General features: G+C 39.4%; 1 protein-coding gene across 3 annotated transcripts in view; it reads right to left on the bottom strand.

The window, feature by feature from the left end:
• Positions 1 to 12,948, bottom strand: part of htr4 (5-hydroxytryptamine receptor 4) — a 187,131-nt gene that overhangs the window by 31,124 nt on the left and 143,059 nt on the right. Inside the window, exon 7 of one of the 3 annotated variants that reach the window (XM_067600022.1) lies at positions 12,471 to 12,570. The exons of the other annotated variants lie outside the window; for them this stretch is intronic. Within the exon in view, the coding sequence (XP_067456123.1) occupies positions 12,507 to 12,570 (64 nt within the window). The 3' untranslated portion in view covers positions 12,471 to 12,506. The remainder of the gene's footprint in view (positions 1 to 12,470; positions 12,571 to 12,948) is intronic. 3 annotated transcript variants of the gene reach the window in all.

Below are 12,948 nucleotides of genomic sequence, written 5' to 3' on the forward strand. Positions count from 1 at the left end.
CCCTAATCCTAACCCTAAATTTAACCCTAATCCTAACCCCCTAACCCTAATCCTAACCCCCAACCCTAAATCTAATCCTAACCCTAACCTTAACCCTAACCCCCTAATTTTAACCCCCTAACCCTAATCCTAACCTTAACCTTAACCCTAATCCTAACCCTAATCCTAATCCCCTAACCCTAACCCTAACCCCCTAACCCTAACATAACCCTTACCCTAACCCTAATCCTAATCCTAACCCTAACCCTAACCTCAACCCTAATCCTAACCCCCTAACCCTAAACCTAATCCTAACCCTAACCTTAACCCTAATCCCCTAACCCTAACCCCCTAACCCTAATCCTAACCCCCTAACCCTAACCATAACCCTTACCCTAACCCTAACCCTAACCCCCTAACCCTAATCCTAACCCTAACCCTAACCCTAACCTCAACCCTAATCCTAACCCCCTAACCCTAAACCTAATCCTAACCCTAACCTTAACCCTAATCCCCTAACCCTAACCCCCTAACCCTAACCCCCTAATCCTAACCCTAACCTTAACCCTAATCCTAACCCTAACCCTAATCCCCTAACCCTAACCCCCCAACCCTAACCATAACCCTTACCCTAACCCTAATCCTAACCCTAACCCCCTAACCCTAACCCTAATCCTAACCCTTAATAATGAAGTTAACCTTTTCCTAACCTTAACCACGGTGTTTTAGTTACCTAAACATAACAATGGAGATGGAAGACCACAAAACGCTCAAATGTTTTTGAAACAATCATACATGTCAATGTGTCTCATTGTTGAACCATCTGCAGCAGTGGACGTAAAACAAAACCCCTCACAATCCACATCTCCTCACAGTTCTTTTCTTTCTTCTCTCTACATATTTCATCCACTTCAGATCTCTGCATGAGACGTTGTGGCAGCGAGGAGCGGGAACAGAATGGAAAATTTCCTACCGAGCAGAGTTTTCTACCTGGAAGGGAGGAAAAATTGCACTTCTGCAGCAACGAGTCCCGTGAGATGAGGGGAAATATCTTCATATTTATATGATGCTCAGGCAGAAGAAAATAAACAGACCTCAATCAACAGATGAGAAGTAATCATGAATGAAACCTCAGAGAGACAGAATAAGTGTGTGTGTGTGTGTGTGTGGGTGTGTGTGCTGATTCATGTGTTGGGTTTCTGTACAAGTTTGTATAACAGCAAAAGCCAGGAGAGGGAGTGTGTGTGTGTGTGTGTGTGTGTGTTTATGTGCTTTAGAAGGACAGAAAAAGGAAGGAAACAAACAGATCCTCTTTCTCTTCTTTCCATCTCACATCGTGCAGCACAAAAACCTTCACAAAGTTAACGTCATATATATAACAGTGCCTACACATGACCTGAGGTGAAATTGCTTCATGCCAGCTGTTTTATTTCTAATCACAGAGTGGTGCCGCCCACCTTGGCTGCCGCGTTACCCGTAGCAACATGCGCCGCTCAATTTTTCCACCGAGGTGCCTTGATGAAAAGTTCAAATGATTTCTAACTTTAAACACGTTGCAGTCGACCTTTCAAACTCACAACCATTGACACTGTTACTGATGTTAGCAGGTGTTGCCAGGAGAAACAAAAATATCTCAATAATGTGAGAAAAAGTATCTCGCAACACCAATGTAAGTTGTCAGAGTGTAGGTGTTCACAGTGACGCACCAATTATTGTGCTCATCATCATCAGGCTTAAAAATATCGGAGAGATGTTGTTTTAAAAGGGCATGAACACTTTCTTATACAATTTAAAGTTATAAAATGACACTACTCATAACTTATTTGTGCACAAACACAGTAAAACAGACTTAGCATTCACAAAGTTTGTCAAACTTGCAACCAATCAAATGTCTGCTTTGAGATTTCTAGTGGTGACTCAATTTCTTCTAACCTATAGCTTTAGATCAATTACAGATAAAGACATGGATAAAATTACTAAAACGCCTTTACTTTGAGTGCTGGGCAATCAAAAGACATATTTCTTCAAAGGATCTATGGAAAGGGAAACTTGTTTAAGACAGCAAAAAAGAAAATGTTAAGTTTTGATGTAGAACCTTTCATCAAGCTGCCGCAAAGGTCAAATGATACACCAGTTCCCAAAAGTTGGGAAAGATATAAAAACCGTCCTATCCAGCACAAATTAAAACGCTCATGCTCATACACATTACTTAACATCCCCCTCCACTCAAAAATATGTTTTTGCTTTTGTTCCTACAGTTGGCTGTTTGAGCTTCACTGTGCAGAATGATGTATGTGCAGAGTTTGATACTTAAAGGCTGTTTTCACTTTCAGCTGCTGAAGGAGGAAAGTTTATCTTTGCTCATCAGAAACCTGAGTTTAAGGGGCGGCGTACCTTTCATGCATGATTTGTGATATCAAAACTAGCATAGAAGCTAATCCTGGTCCAACAGGAAATTTACACAAGTGTGATGTGGAAACTTAAAGACTCCAGTGCTCAAACACTGAGAACAGACTTCACAGTGACGTAAGAGACACCTTGTGTTCAGCAGTTAAACTTCTGAAATGAAATATATTTGCATATTTATAAATTTTGGAATTTTTAATGAGGGAGAAAGAGAAGATGCCACATTTCAGGCACATTATTATTCCAAGCAGAGTATTTTTATGTCTTAAAATATGTCTGGAGGGCATTTTTAAGAACAGGAACATCCACTGTCCTTTTACATTTTCAAACTTATGTAGTGTTTTGTTTTACTTGTGTTGTACTACATATAGTACTTGCTTCAATAAGTTCACAACAGGTTTATACCTATGAACATATGGAACAGGGCAAATGCAATATACTAGATATGTTTGGTCTTTTATCACATCTAATAAGTAATGACAGTTGGTTGCAAATCCTGCACACTGGGCCTTTAAGGATGTCTTTGTGAAACCTGCAGATACTCAGAATCAACAATGTAAGAAATTCACTTTGGAAACAATTTGTTTAGATGTGAATACACCTAAACATTATTGACATATGATATTATTGTGTGTGAAAAATAAATGGCTGCATGTTTGGTATAAAATGATGGATGCCAACTTAACTAATATGTCTTCACAGACGCATGCAGCAGCTGTGAACCGCAAATGGATTGTTTATGCTGAATTTATATTGTGTGTGTATATGCAGATATGAACCAGATGCATCCATACTGTTTATGGTAATTGCCGTCTTTCATCTTGGCAGAGCTGACAGACGTGCGTCTTTGAGAAAGGGAGAGAGAGAGAGAGCTAGAGACAGAAGAACAAACAGAAAAGAGAGACGGAGTAGTGCAGACAGAGAGATGGTGAGCTTAGCGAGACAGCAGCCCACACAGCGAGTCAATTCAATTAGGAAGTGAAAATCCTTCCTGACCAGTTTAATATGGTTACTGATTGAGGACAGCTCTCTAGTTGCTCAGTATACATTTGTCTCTTGCGTATTCCTTCGTAATCCACTTACCATGTAAATGATCAGTCATCGTTTTGAGCAAAAATGTATTCAAAAGTCAAATAAGTTAAAAAAAGAACACTTAATTGCAACATCTATGGTTTGACTCCCAGCCACAGGAACCTTGTTGCATGTCATACCCTCATCTCTCTCTCTCCCTGTGTTTCCTGTCTTTCACCACTGACAAATAAAAGCAGGAATTCCCCCCCAAAAAAATCTTAAAAAAGTTATTCAAATATCTTCCACAGTTACAGACTTTTTAGAAAAAAAAGAAATCCCTCTTCGCATCTTGATGAAGAGTGTTTTCCTGTTCAATATGTGGAATTATAATAACAAAAAGAAGGAATCTGGGACTAAAAAGACTGTAACTTTGAAAGATATTGTCTGGTATTGACATATTATCATCAAATAAACTTTTGAATACCTTTTTGTATAAGAGGACTATGGATTTTGTCCCAATAATTTACATTAAAAATGCATTATTAAGGGATCTCTTAATGGTCAGTATGAACAGGAGGGATGATTACAGCATGAAAAGCAGTGTTCATTTGGGCTCCTGACTGTTTTTTTAGGACAGTCTTGAACAATTGTGAATCTATCCTTTAAGGTTTATTTTAGCTTTTGGCGTGTGATTGGGGAAACAACAACGATGTCTGATGAAGGCTCTGTACTGAAACATGTGCAGACTCATCAGTGTGTCAGCTATTTTTCACAAAATAGATTCAAAATCATGAATCGTGACCGTCCTGAAAAGAATTGTTTAACTTAACATCACTGATCTTTAGCTTTAGAGCTGCTACAACTCCCACATTTGCACTGTAACGACCTTGGATGCTAAAGTTGAGCTACATTGCATGCAGAGATCTATTGAGAAGACATGAAGCATCTTTGTATCCAGTGTTGTGAAAAGATCTTGTCTCCATGTGCCCTTCACTGTCTCCTTGTACTAAAAGTGGATTCAAGTGTCTCTCTCAGTACGTACTTACGTCACTAAGTGAGAAAAATCCTTCAGTTCTCTTGTGAATTGTCATTTCCAAGTAAAATGGCTACAATAATGGATTCTCCATACAGATTTTTTACCGTCAACACACAATAATACGTCCTTGTATATCTCTTGCCAATAGCCACCCGCAGCAATAAAAGCCAGCATGCGTGGCCACTGAAAATGAAAAACACTCCACAGTCATTTAATTTAACTGTAAAAAAAAAAAAAAAGCCTCTTCAGAGCAGCTTCTCGAAGGTTCACTGCACGCCAAACAGCAGCAAAATGCACGAACGGCTATTTGAGACGGCTGACAATGGAATGCACGCACACACAAACACACACAAACATACTAAATAAACACATATACACTTTCACTCGAAGATACAAGCATGCACACAAAGACTGAGTCAAAATCACAGACATAACTTTGTATAAATGTGAACACAGATGCTTAAATACGCACACACAAGAAAACTACACACACAGTAATGCAAATGTCTACATATATTTGCATGCAAACACACACTGTGCTTTTAAATGTACACTAATAACTAATCATATAACTGGAAGTGACTCCATACTTGAAAAATAAAATATCAAAAAAAAAAAAAAGGTTTAACTGAACTAAAACCTTGAAGCCTTTCAGCTTTAAACTTGCATTTAATTAACTAAGTTTTAAAATTTCTTTGATGAAACCACTTTGACTTTCTCAATCCAATTACATTTTGAATCAACGAACAAAGCTTCGCACTGTAATACATCAGTTTTGGTTTAACAGTGCCGGCATCCTTCAATTGAACTCTGCAGAGTCAACTTCTGCAACATAAACAGCCTGAATTCAGCGTGATGCCGCGTTTGACAGGTCCAATGACAAGAGAGTGTCACTGACTGCCCGGGTCACCCCTGCCAGCGACTCATTTTAAATTTCCAGCACAAAGATATCTGAAGCGCTCAGCACTTTCCTTTAGATACCAGAAGAAAAAGAAGCCTAGTGTGTGAAGAGAAGATCCTGACTGACACATGACCTACTGTCTGACACTTTGCAGAGACCAAAGCTCTATAATATCACCCCCCCCCCCCCACACACACACACACTCTCATTCATAAACCGTCAGCACACACACACACACACACACAATCTCCACAGCTCAGGCACAGTTTTAAGTCCTAAACTGCAGCCACTTAAGAAAAGCCCCAGTTCATGCAATTTCCCACTTTCATACACACTTAATTTGATTTATTCATCCACAACCGCAGCGACGAAGACGTCTGTTGTCATGTGGATGCAGGGACGCTGTACTTCTATAACAGGCATTTAAGTTGTTAAGTTTCCTCTGCAACCTTTTGATTGAAAAAAAAAGAGAGAAATATGAGTAGAATCCTTCACGATGACACCTCCACAGTGGTGACGGGGGTTGGATTTCAGGTGGCTGGTTAGTTGAGTGCATACAGCAGTACCATTTAAAGAGCTATGACAACTTTCACTCACTTATAGCTCTGAAAATGGCGCTGCGATCTGCAACAGAAGAGTCCAGGGTCTCCCAGCTGGCAACGTCAAGATGTTCATCACATATGTAGCGGCAGTATACACACTCTGAGGCCTCTCACACGTACGCATACATTTCCCTCAGACACAGCCAACGACCGCAGTTTAGCGTCAGTCAGATGATGCTATGAGGTTATTTTCTTCTGTCCGGACGTATTAAATTTATGTCAGGATGAGATGAAATGAAAGTCACAATGGAAAGAAAAACAACAGCGGAGCAGCGGAAAATGTCAGTGACAGGTTTGCAAACATTCAGACACTTTCTGCGTGTCAGCAGAAAGTCTGCGGAAAACAAATGCTCTGAGTTTGTGAATTTTGATGTGAAAAACTGAACCAACTGGACACACACACACACATTCACACACACACATTCACTGAGGCTTTTTTGGCTCTTTGTAAGTTTACTTTGTTGAGAAAGTCATTGTTTTGCACCTTGTGAATACAAATGCAGGAAAATGGGGACAACAGTGACTTGAACAAGGTTACTGGATTCTTTGTATGAGTTTGGTGCTTCAAATCTCCCCTGAAGTTATGGGTCACATACTTATACAGTACATTCTCATCACCATTTCAGTTCGAGCAACTCTCTAGGAGTCAAGTTTCAAGTCTTTCATGATTAAGCAAAAAGTGTGTATCACCGAGAGAGGGAGAATCACACGATCTTTGGACACGACCCACAGATCTGACTGTCTAATAACCCCTCAAGGAGACAAACAGAGTTGAGAAGCGATGTAATGACATCTGAGCAGTCTGCCAGAAGCAAGAAGTGGAGCAGAGACACTCAAGTGGATGATCTAGGGAAATATGGAAGCCTAAAAACTCTCTGTCTGTCTCTGTATCGCTCCCATCCTCCCATCTCCATCACAAGCTTCCCTCATATTAGCGTGTTAGCATGCCGTTAGTTTTAGAGGTATTCTGTCAACTGAAGTCACTATGTTGTTTGTTTGTTGTGTTCTTCATGACATTTATTGGATGTATTTGTACATTTGCACATATTGAACAATTAAATTCTCTCACTTTATTGCCTTTCATGGCTCCCCTCCTGTTTGTTTTCAACCTATAGAGACCATGAATGTCTGCTGAGATATGACCTGCCATCCCATCTGCCTGAGAAATGAATTCATCATTCCAGAGTTAAGAGGGAGTTCGGTTCAGTCTTTTAGGTTAGCTACATGTCAGAGAGTTCAAACAGACAGCATCTGGAGGACAACGCCACTTCTGAAGTGTGGTACATATCTTTTGTATAATATTCAGATTTAACCTTTCATCTGGCAACAAATGTATTTATATCCAACATGACTTCTTTATCAACAAGATTTGAACTGTCTCTTTACCTTTTAATCTTATGTTTGCCATGTGTTTGACACTCATATGCTCTTTATTATCTTCCAACTCTTGCATGTAAAATTACATGTTTTAGGGATTCTTAAATGATCCTCATTGTAATTTGCTTGATAATAAAATTGCTCACTAAGTGGTGAAAGTTTAAGTGTAAATGTCATAAAATAAATGTGGATCCCTGGAGTCATGACAAGTGTTATACGCAGACAACACACAGCTCTAAGATTAATCTCATCAATTTAAAACCGTTTAAGTCCGCGCTTCTCGCTCTATTAATTCACATGAATTATTTTTAAAACTTTCCGGAAAATGTTAGCGCTGCTGTTTAGTAAAGGAGATTAGAAAACAAGTGTGAGCTCGGCTTTGAATTCTGCACTCAAGCCTCTCCCCCTGAGGCAATACATGGGAATGCCAGTGCTTCTTTTCCTCAACATTTATCATGTGCTGCTCCAAAACGTTATGTAAAAGGCTCTAGATTTCACATATCCTTGCCTGCCCTTGTCCTTTGTACATTTGACTGCTGTAACCGATATTTATTCATTTAACAACGATGCTCGAAGGTTCCTGCCTAAAGATTACAACAAAATGAAAAGTAGAACTTATGCAATGTGATGAAACAGCCAGTCTAAATGAAATAATATTCTATCTAGTTTGTTTTTCATGCCAAGATATTCACTTATTAACACGACAACATTTGAATAAATTGCCTTTTCTTGTATTAACTCCATATAAGTAGAAATAAATAAGTAGAAATAGAAACAATGAACCACTTCAGTGATTAAATAATATGGGTGGAGGTGCAAACATGCACCGTTGTTGCTACATGATACACTATTTAGTGACTTATCTGTCACTACAGCCATGTAGAATCCCTCCCACTCTACTGTTTATATTCTTTCATTATGTGTGTCACATAAACAAACCTAAAAACTATCTCTAATTTTTGGATGGACATCATAAAGTCTTTCTACTTCACAGGCCAAAAGGTTAAACGGATATCCTGTTGGTTTAGTTCTGAGTGATGTGACCTGTTTCAGCTGGAACTATGTTATATTTAGGAACCAGTAAGACCAGAGCACGCCTTTTGCACCGCGTCTGTCCATGCATCATCTCCTCTGTGGCCGTTTGTGCACTCTCTGCAGCTATTAATGTGTACATACTGCTGTTGTTTCATTGGAGAGGGAGTTGCCATCACACCCTGTGGACAAATTACAGCGAGCAGCCACCCGACACGGATGATACAAAGAGAGGCCTTGTGTCTTTTCTTTTTTTTTTTCATATTTTCAGCAATGGCATTTATGGAAGCACACTGCACTCGCTGAAGGCAAAACACTGAGGCCTTATCTTGTAATTATGACTTAGTATCGCTTAATGATGCGGAAAGGTCTCATAATCACAATAAAATATATCATAATTGCAAGGAAAGAGATATTCTGATCTTGTTATTGTGATATCTTGATCTTGTAATAATGACATTTTTTCTTGTAATTACAAGATCCGGATCTCGTAATGATGAGAATCATAATTACTATTGATATAAACCACAAGTTTTTATTTTCTTTTTATCCTTACTCTGTCGTTTTCTGATCTTCGGGATATGGAGGATTCATTTATTGCTGCTGTATTTTGAAAGGAGGTGGGAGAGGAAGTGATTGCCTCAGTAGAAGCACACAGCAACAAGCCAATCGTCAAGAGGAGCCATGCACAGTCAGTGCAGCTGCAGACCGTGATGTTTCAAATTTTACAATGTATGCATGAAGTTATTCCTGTAAGCCACAATGACTGAATGAATTTCTGAAGTCTGTGCAAGGAGGTATGTGCAAGAATTCATAAACTGCACTGAATGCATACATAGAGGAGATATATAGATAGATACCATATATACACACACACACAGATGAGTCTGGATCTGTGATCACGAGAGTCATTCAGAAACATTTCAGGGAAAAAAATATCTACCTTCTATCTGTCTACAGGGTTTTTGAAAGGAGAGAGACACTCTCAAATCTAGAGGTATAAGAATAAAAAGCATAAACTGTCTAAGACCTGTCACTGCAAGTTTAGGATTTTTAAACAAACAAATAAGAGGCTTCATTTCTGATTTTATTTCAGATACCCGAGGGCTTTTTCAAATCTGAAACCAATCAAAACAGCCGGCTCTGAGCGAAGACGGGAATCAGATCAACAGCCAGAGAGAAGATTAGCAGACAGGTCACACACACACACACACACACACACACACACACACACATAAAATGATCAGAAAAAAAAGAGCGACAGAAGGATAGAAGACAGCGTAGAAGCCAGGAACAGACAAATGAGAAAATGAGTGGAAAGAAATGAGAGAGGCAAGAAGGCAGAGAGAAAATAAAATGGAAAAGATAGAAACACTTGTGCTGTGAATGAAAACACACATTCACACACACACACACACACACACACACACACACACACACACACACACACACACAGGTAATGGAAAATAAGCTACAGAATATGGAGAGTTTTTATCTGAACCATTTATCATCTTCCCTGGAGTTTTTGTGCTTTCTCGTCTCGCAGGTTTCCATGGATTGTGGTTGCGTCTGCTGCTGGTCCTGCTTGTCGCCCACTGCTACTATTATTATTATTATTAGTCATATTTCTATTATCATAGTTGTTGTTGTTATTATTTTTGTTGCTGTGCATCTCTCTCTCTCTCTCTCTCTCTCTCTCTCTCAACCTAACCGGTCAAGGCAGACGGCCGGAGGTTTCTTCCCGTTAAAAGGGAGTTTTTCCTCGCTGCCGTCGCCAAGTGCTGCTCATGGGGGGAATGTTGGGTCTCTGTAAATTAAAGAGTACCGTCTAGACCTGCTCTGTATGAAAAGTTTCACAAGTTAATTTCTGTTGTGATTTGGTGACTCTCTCTCGATACCCAGCCAGCCTCAGAGACAAAAGATGCAAACACACGCACTCTGCTATTATCTGCTATCTGTGTCTGCTGTCTTGGTGATTCACCTGTCTTCTTCTTTGTTCTACAGGTGTGTCATTAATCCTTACTGGGAACACCTGGCACATGTTCCCAGGAAGTTCCAAGGAATTAAAGTCCGAGCTGCAGCTGACAGCTTACAACATACCCAGACCATTTCACCACTCATGCACACCTCACACTGCTGATTCTACTGATATCCACACCTCACACTTTGTTTGAGACTTTAAGTTATTTATTTTGTTAAAAATGTACTTTTTGTTATAACATTAACACTGGTATGTCTACTATCTGTTGTGGCCTGAGAGCCGGGTCATAACACTGTCTGCACTCCTGACGTCACCACGTCTAACCGGTAATCTTTCTGCTTATGTTCCTCAAGCCCATCAGTCCTTGGATGCTGTTCTTTAAATATTATTGTAATTCTATTATTCTGTCTTTCAGACCTCCCGGGTCCAGAGATTCAACTGAAAGTTTCCATCAACCACCTGCTGGCTTTGCTCTGACACCACCACCACCAGCATCCAGTCTCCAGGGGGACCCTTTCCTATCTACAATCTTCAAAAGGGCCGACGCTGAATGAATATCGCCAAAGTCTTTCTCTGTTACTAACCTCCATGAATATCATTATACACCTCTGATCGACCTCGTCCTTATTGAACCAAACGGAATTGTGACTTCAACCCTAAAAGCACCATAACCCACAAACAGCCCTTTGAAGAAGTGTGGGCTGAACAAGCTGTTCTCACAATGTTCTCAAAATGTCATGGACTAAAACCTAAATCTGCCCTCACAAAGATAGATGCACCTGCACACACACACAAATTTCAACAAAAAAAACTTTCTGCTAATGTGTTTCCTCTGCTTATAGTGGAGCAGAAGGAGTGGGGGCTTCATACATTGCTCCTGTGCATGACACACACATTATTTACTGTTACAGTTAGGTAATAGTTGAATAGTTTCTCCATTTCCCTGAAGAAATACCTGCAGGATCTTGGGATTTTTAGCATGTGTGAGTGCCTGCGCATTTGCAAATTGAAGAATACTGCGTGTTTTTACACAGATGTGTTCTCCAAAGCTCACTGACACCTGCAAAGTCCACATTACAGTAATATAACTGGAACAACTCTTCATCTGCAGTGGTTTTAATGCAGATATGGCTGTTTATTTTATATTTAATATTCTTGAGATTTAGGTTAATGAGGCGTAAATCAAAATCTGTAAATGTAAATTGTGCTGAGGTTTAACTAATGGTTCCATCAGAAACGCAGACCTCCCAAATCAGACCAACAGGAGCGACTGCACACCTGCATTCAACAGGTGCAGAATTGCCTGCATGCAACAGATTTTCCTTCCCTACCACTGCATATAGTAATAACTTCAAGCCAGCTCTCTAAAGATGGTCATATTTAACCACTCAGGTCTGTATGGTTGGAGTTTTTCTATTTCAAAGATTGATTATTTTTAATAAGAATTGCTGTTCTACTAAAAATATTACTACATAATCTCATAGATATGAAATAATAATATTATAAGATTAGAAAAAATATTTTATGATGAAGTGCTTTATCATATATCGTTAATGTGGTTTAGTGTTACATGGAGACTTTGTATAATTATTGCATTAAAGCCTGGCTTTTTCCTCTTTTTTCTTTTGGCTTCTTACACAACAGATTTCACAAGTCAAACCTTTGTGATTTAAATCAGTATGTGTGGAATTTGAAAATTCCAGTCTCTGGTGCCCCTTTGTAGTGTTATCAAAAAGACAATCTGGCACATTGCTACCGCCAATACAGAACAATTCTCACAAAAACTTATGCAATCGAGAATAATTTGAAAGATGTGGAGGAGGAAGAAAAAAGCAGAAGTTCAGTTCCACTCTTGCCTCTTTTTTGTGACGGGAACAAGAGAGAAATTGCAAAGTGTAAAAAGTAGGATTTTTCCTTTGTGTTTAAAAAACAAATGACTGCTGGAATATGAAGAGTTCATAACACACATGAAAGCCTTGTCTTCATCAGTACAGTAGGAACTCCTGGAGTTGTGTTTTTTCTATATTTCTGCAAATTATTATATAAAACATTTCTCGATGGGCATTTCTGCTCACAGTTGAAACATCTGACCTGAGTGTGTGTGTGTGTGTGTGTGTATGTGAGTGTGTGAGGCAGCACACTCACTTGATAGAGCCTTGAGACGCCCTAGACATACAGCAGCTAGACAGGTACTGGCCTGGTGTTGCAGAACCAGAGCAGCAGCTTGGAGGCAGAGGAGCAGCCGCTGGAGAGACAGGAGGAGGAGGAAGAGGAGGAGGAAATAAAAGGTAGAGAGAGATACGACGAAAAAAAGCAGGAACACGATGAAGGAACAAGAATGGAAGCAGCGGTGGAAGGACATAATGATAAAACATAATGAAAATAGGAGAGAAGAGGCAGACAGGAGATTAATTGGGAAAGATAAAAAAAAATAATTCAGGAAAAAGAGGGGAAAGAAAGAAAGGAGGTATAGCCAGTGAGAGAGAGGAAATAAAAGAAATTACAAAGCAAATGAAGAAGGAAGGAGAGAGGAAAGAAAGAAATGTAACGTAAAAAGAATGAAATAATGAAGACAGAAAAGAGAGAAATAAAAGATATAAATAAAAGAGAAGAATAAAAACAT

The sequence above is a fragment of the Thunnus thynnus genome, chromosome 9 (assembly GCF_963924715.1).
Source record: "Thunnus thynnus chromosome 9, fThuThy2.1, whole genome shotgun sequence".
In the NCBI taxonomy this organism is placed as follows: Eukaryota; Metazoa; Chordata; class Actinopteri; order Scombriformes; family Scombridae; genus Thunnus; species Thunnus thynnus.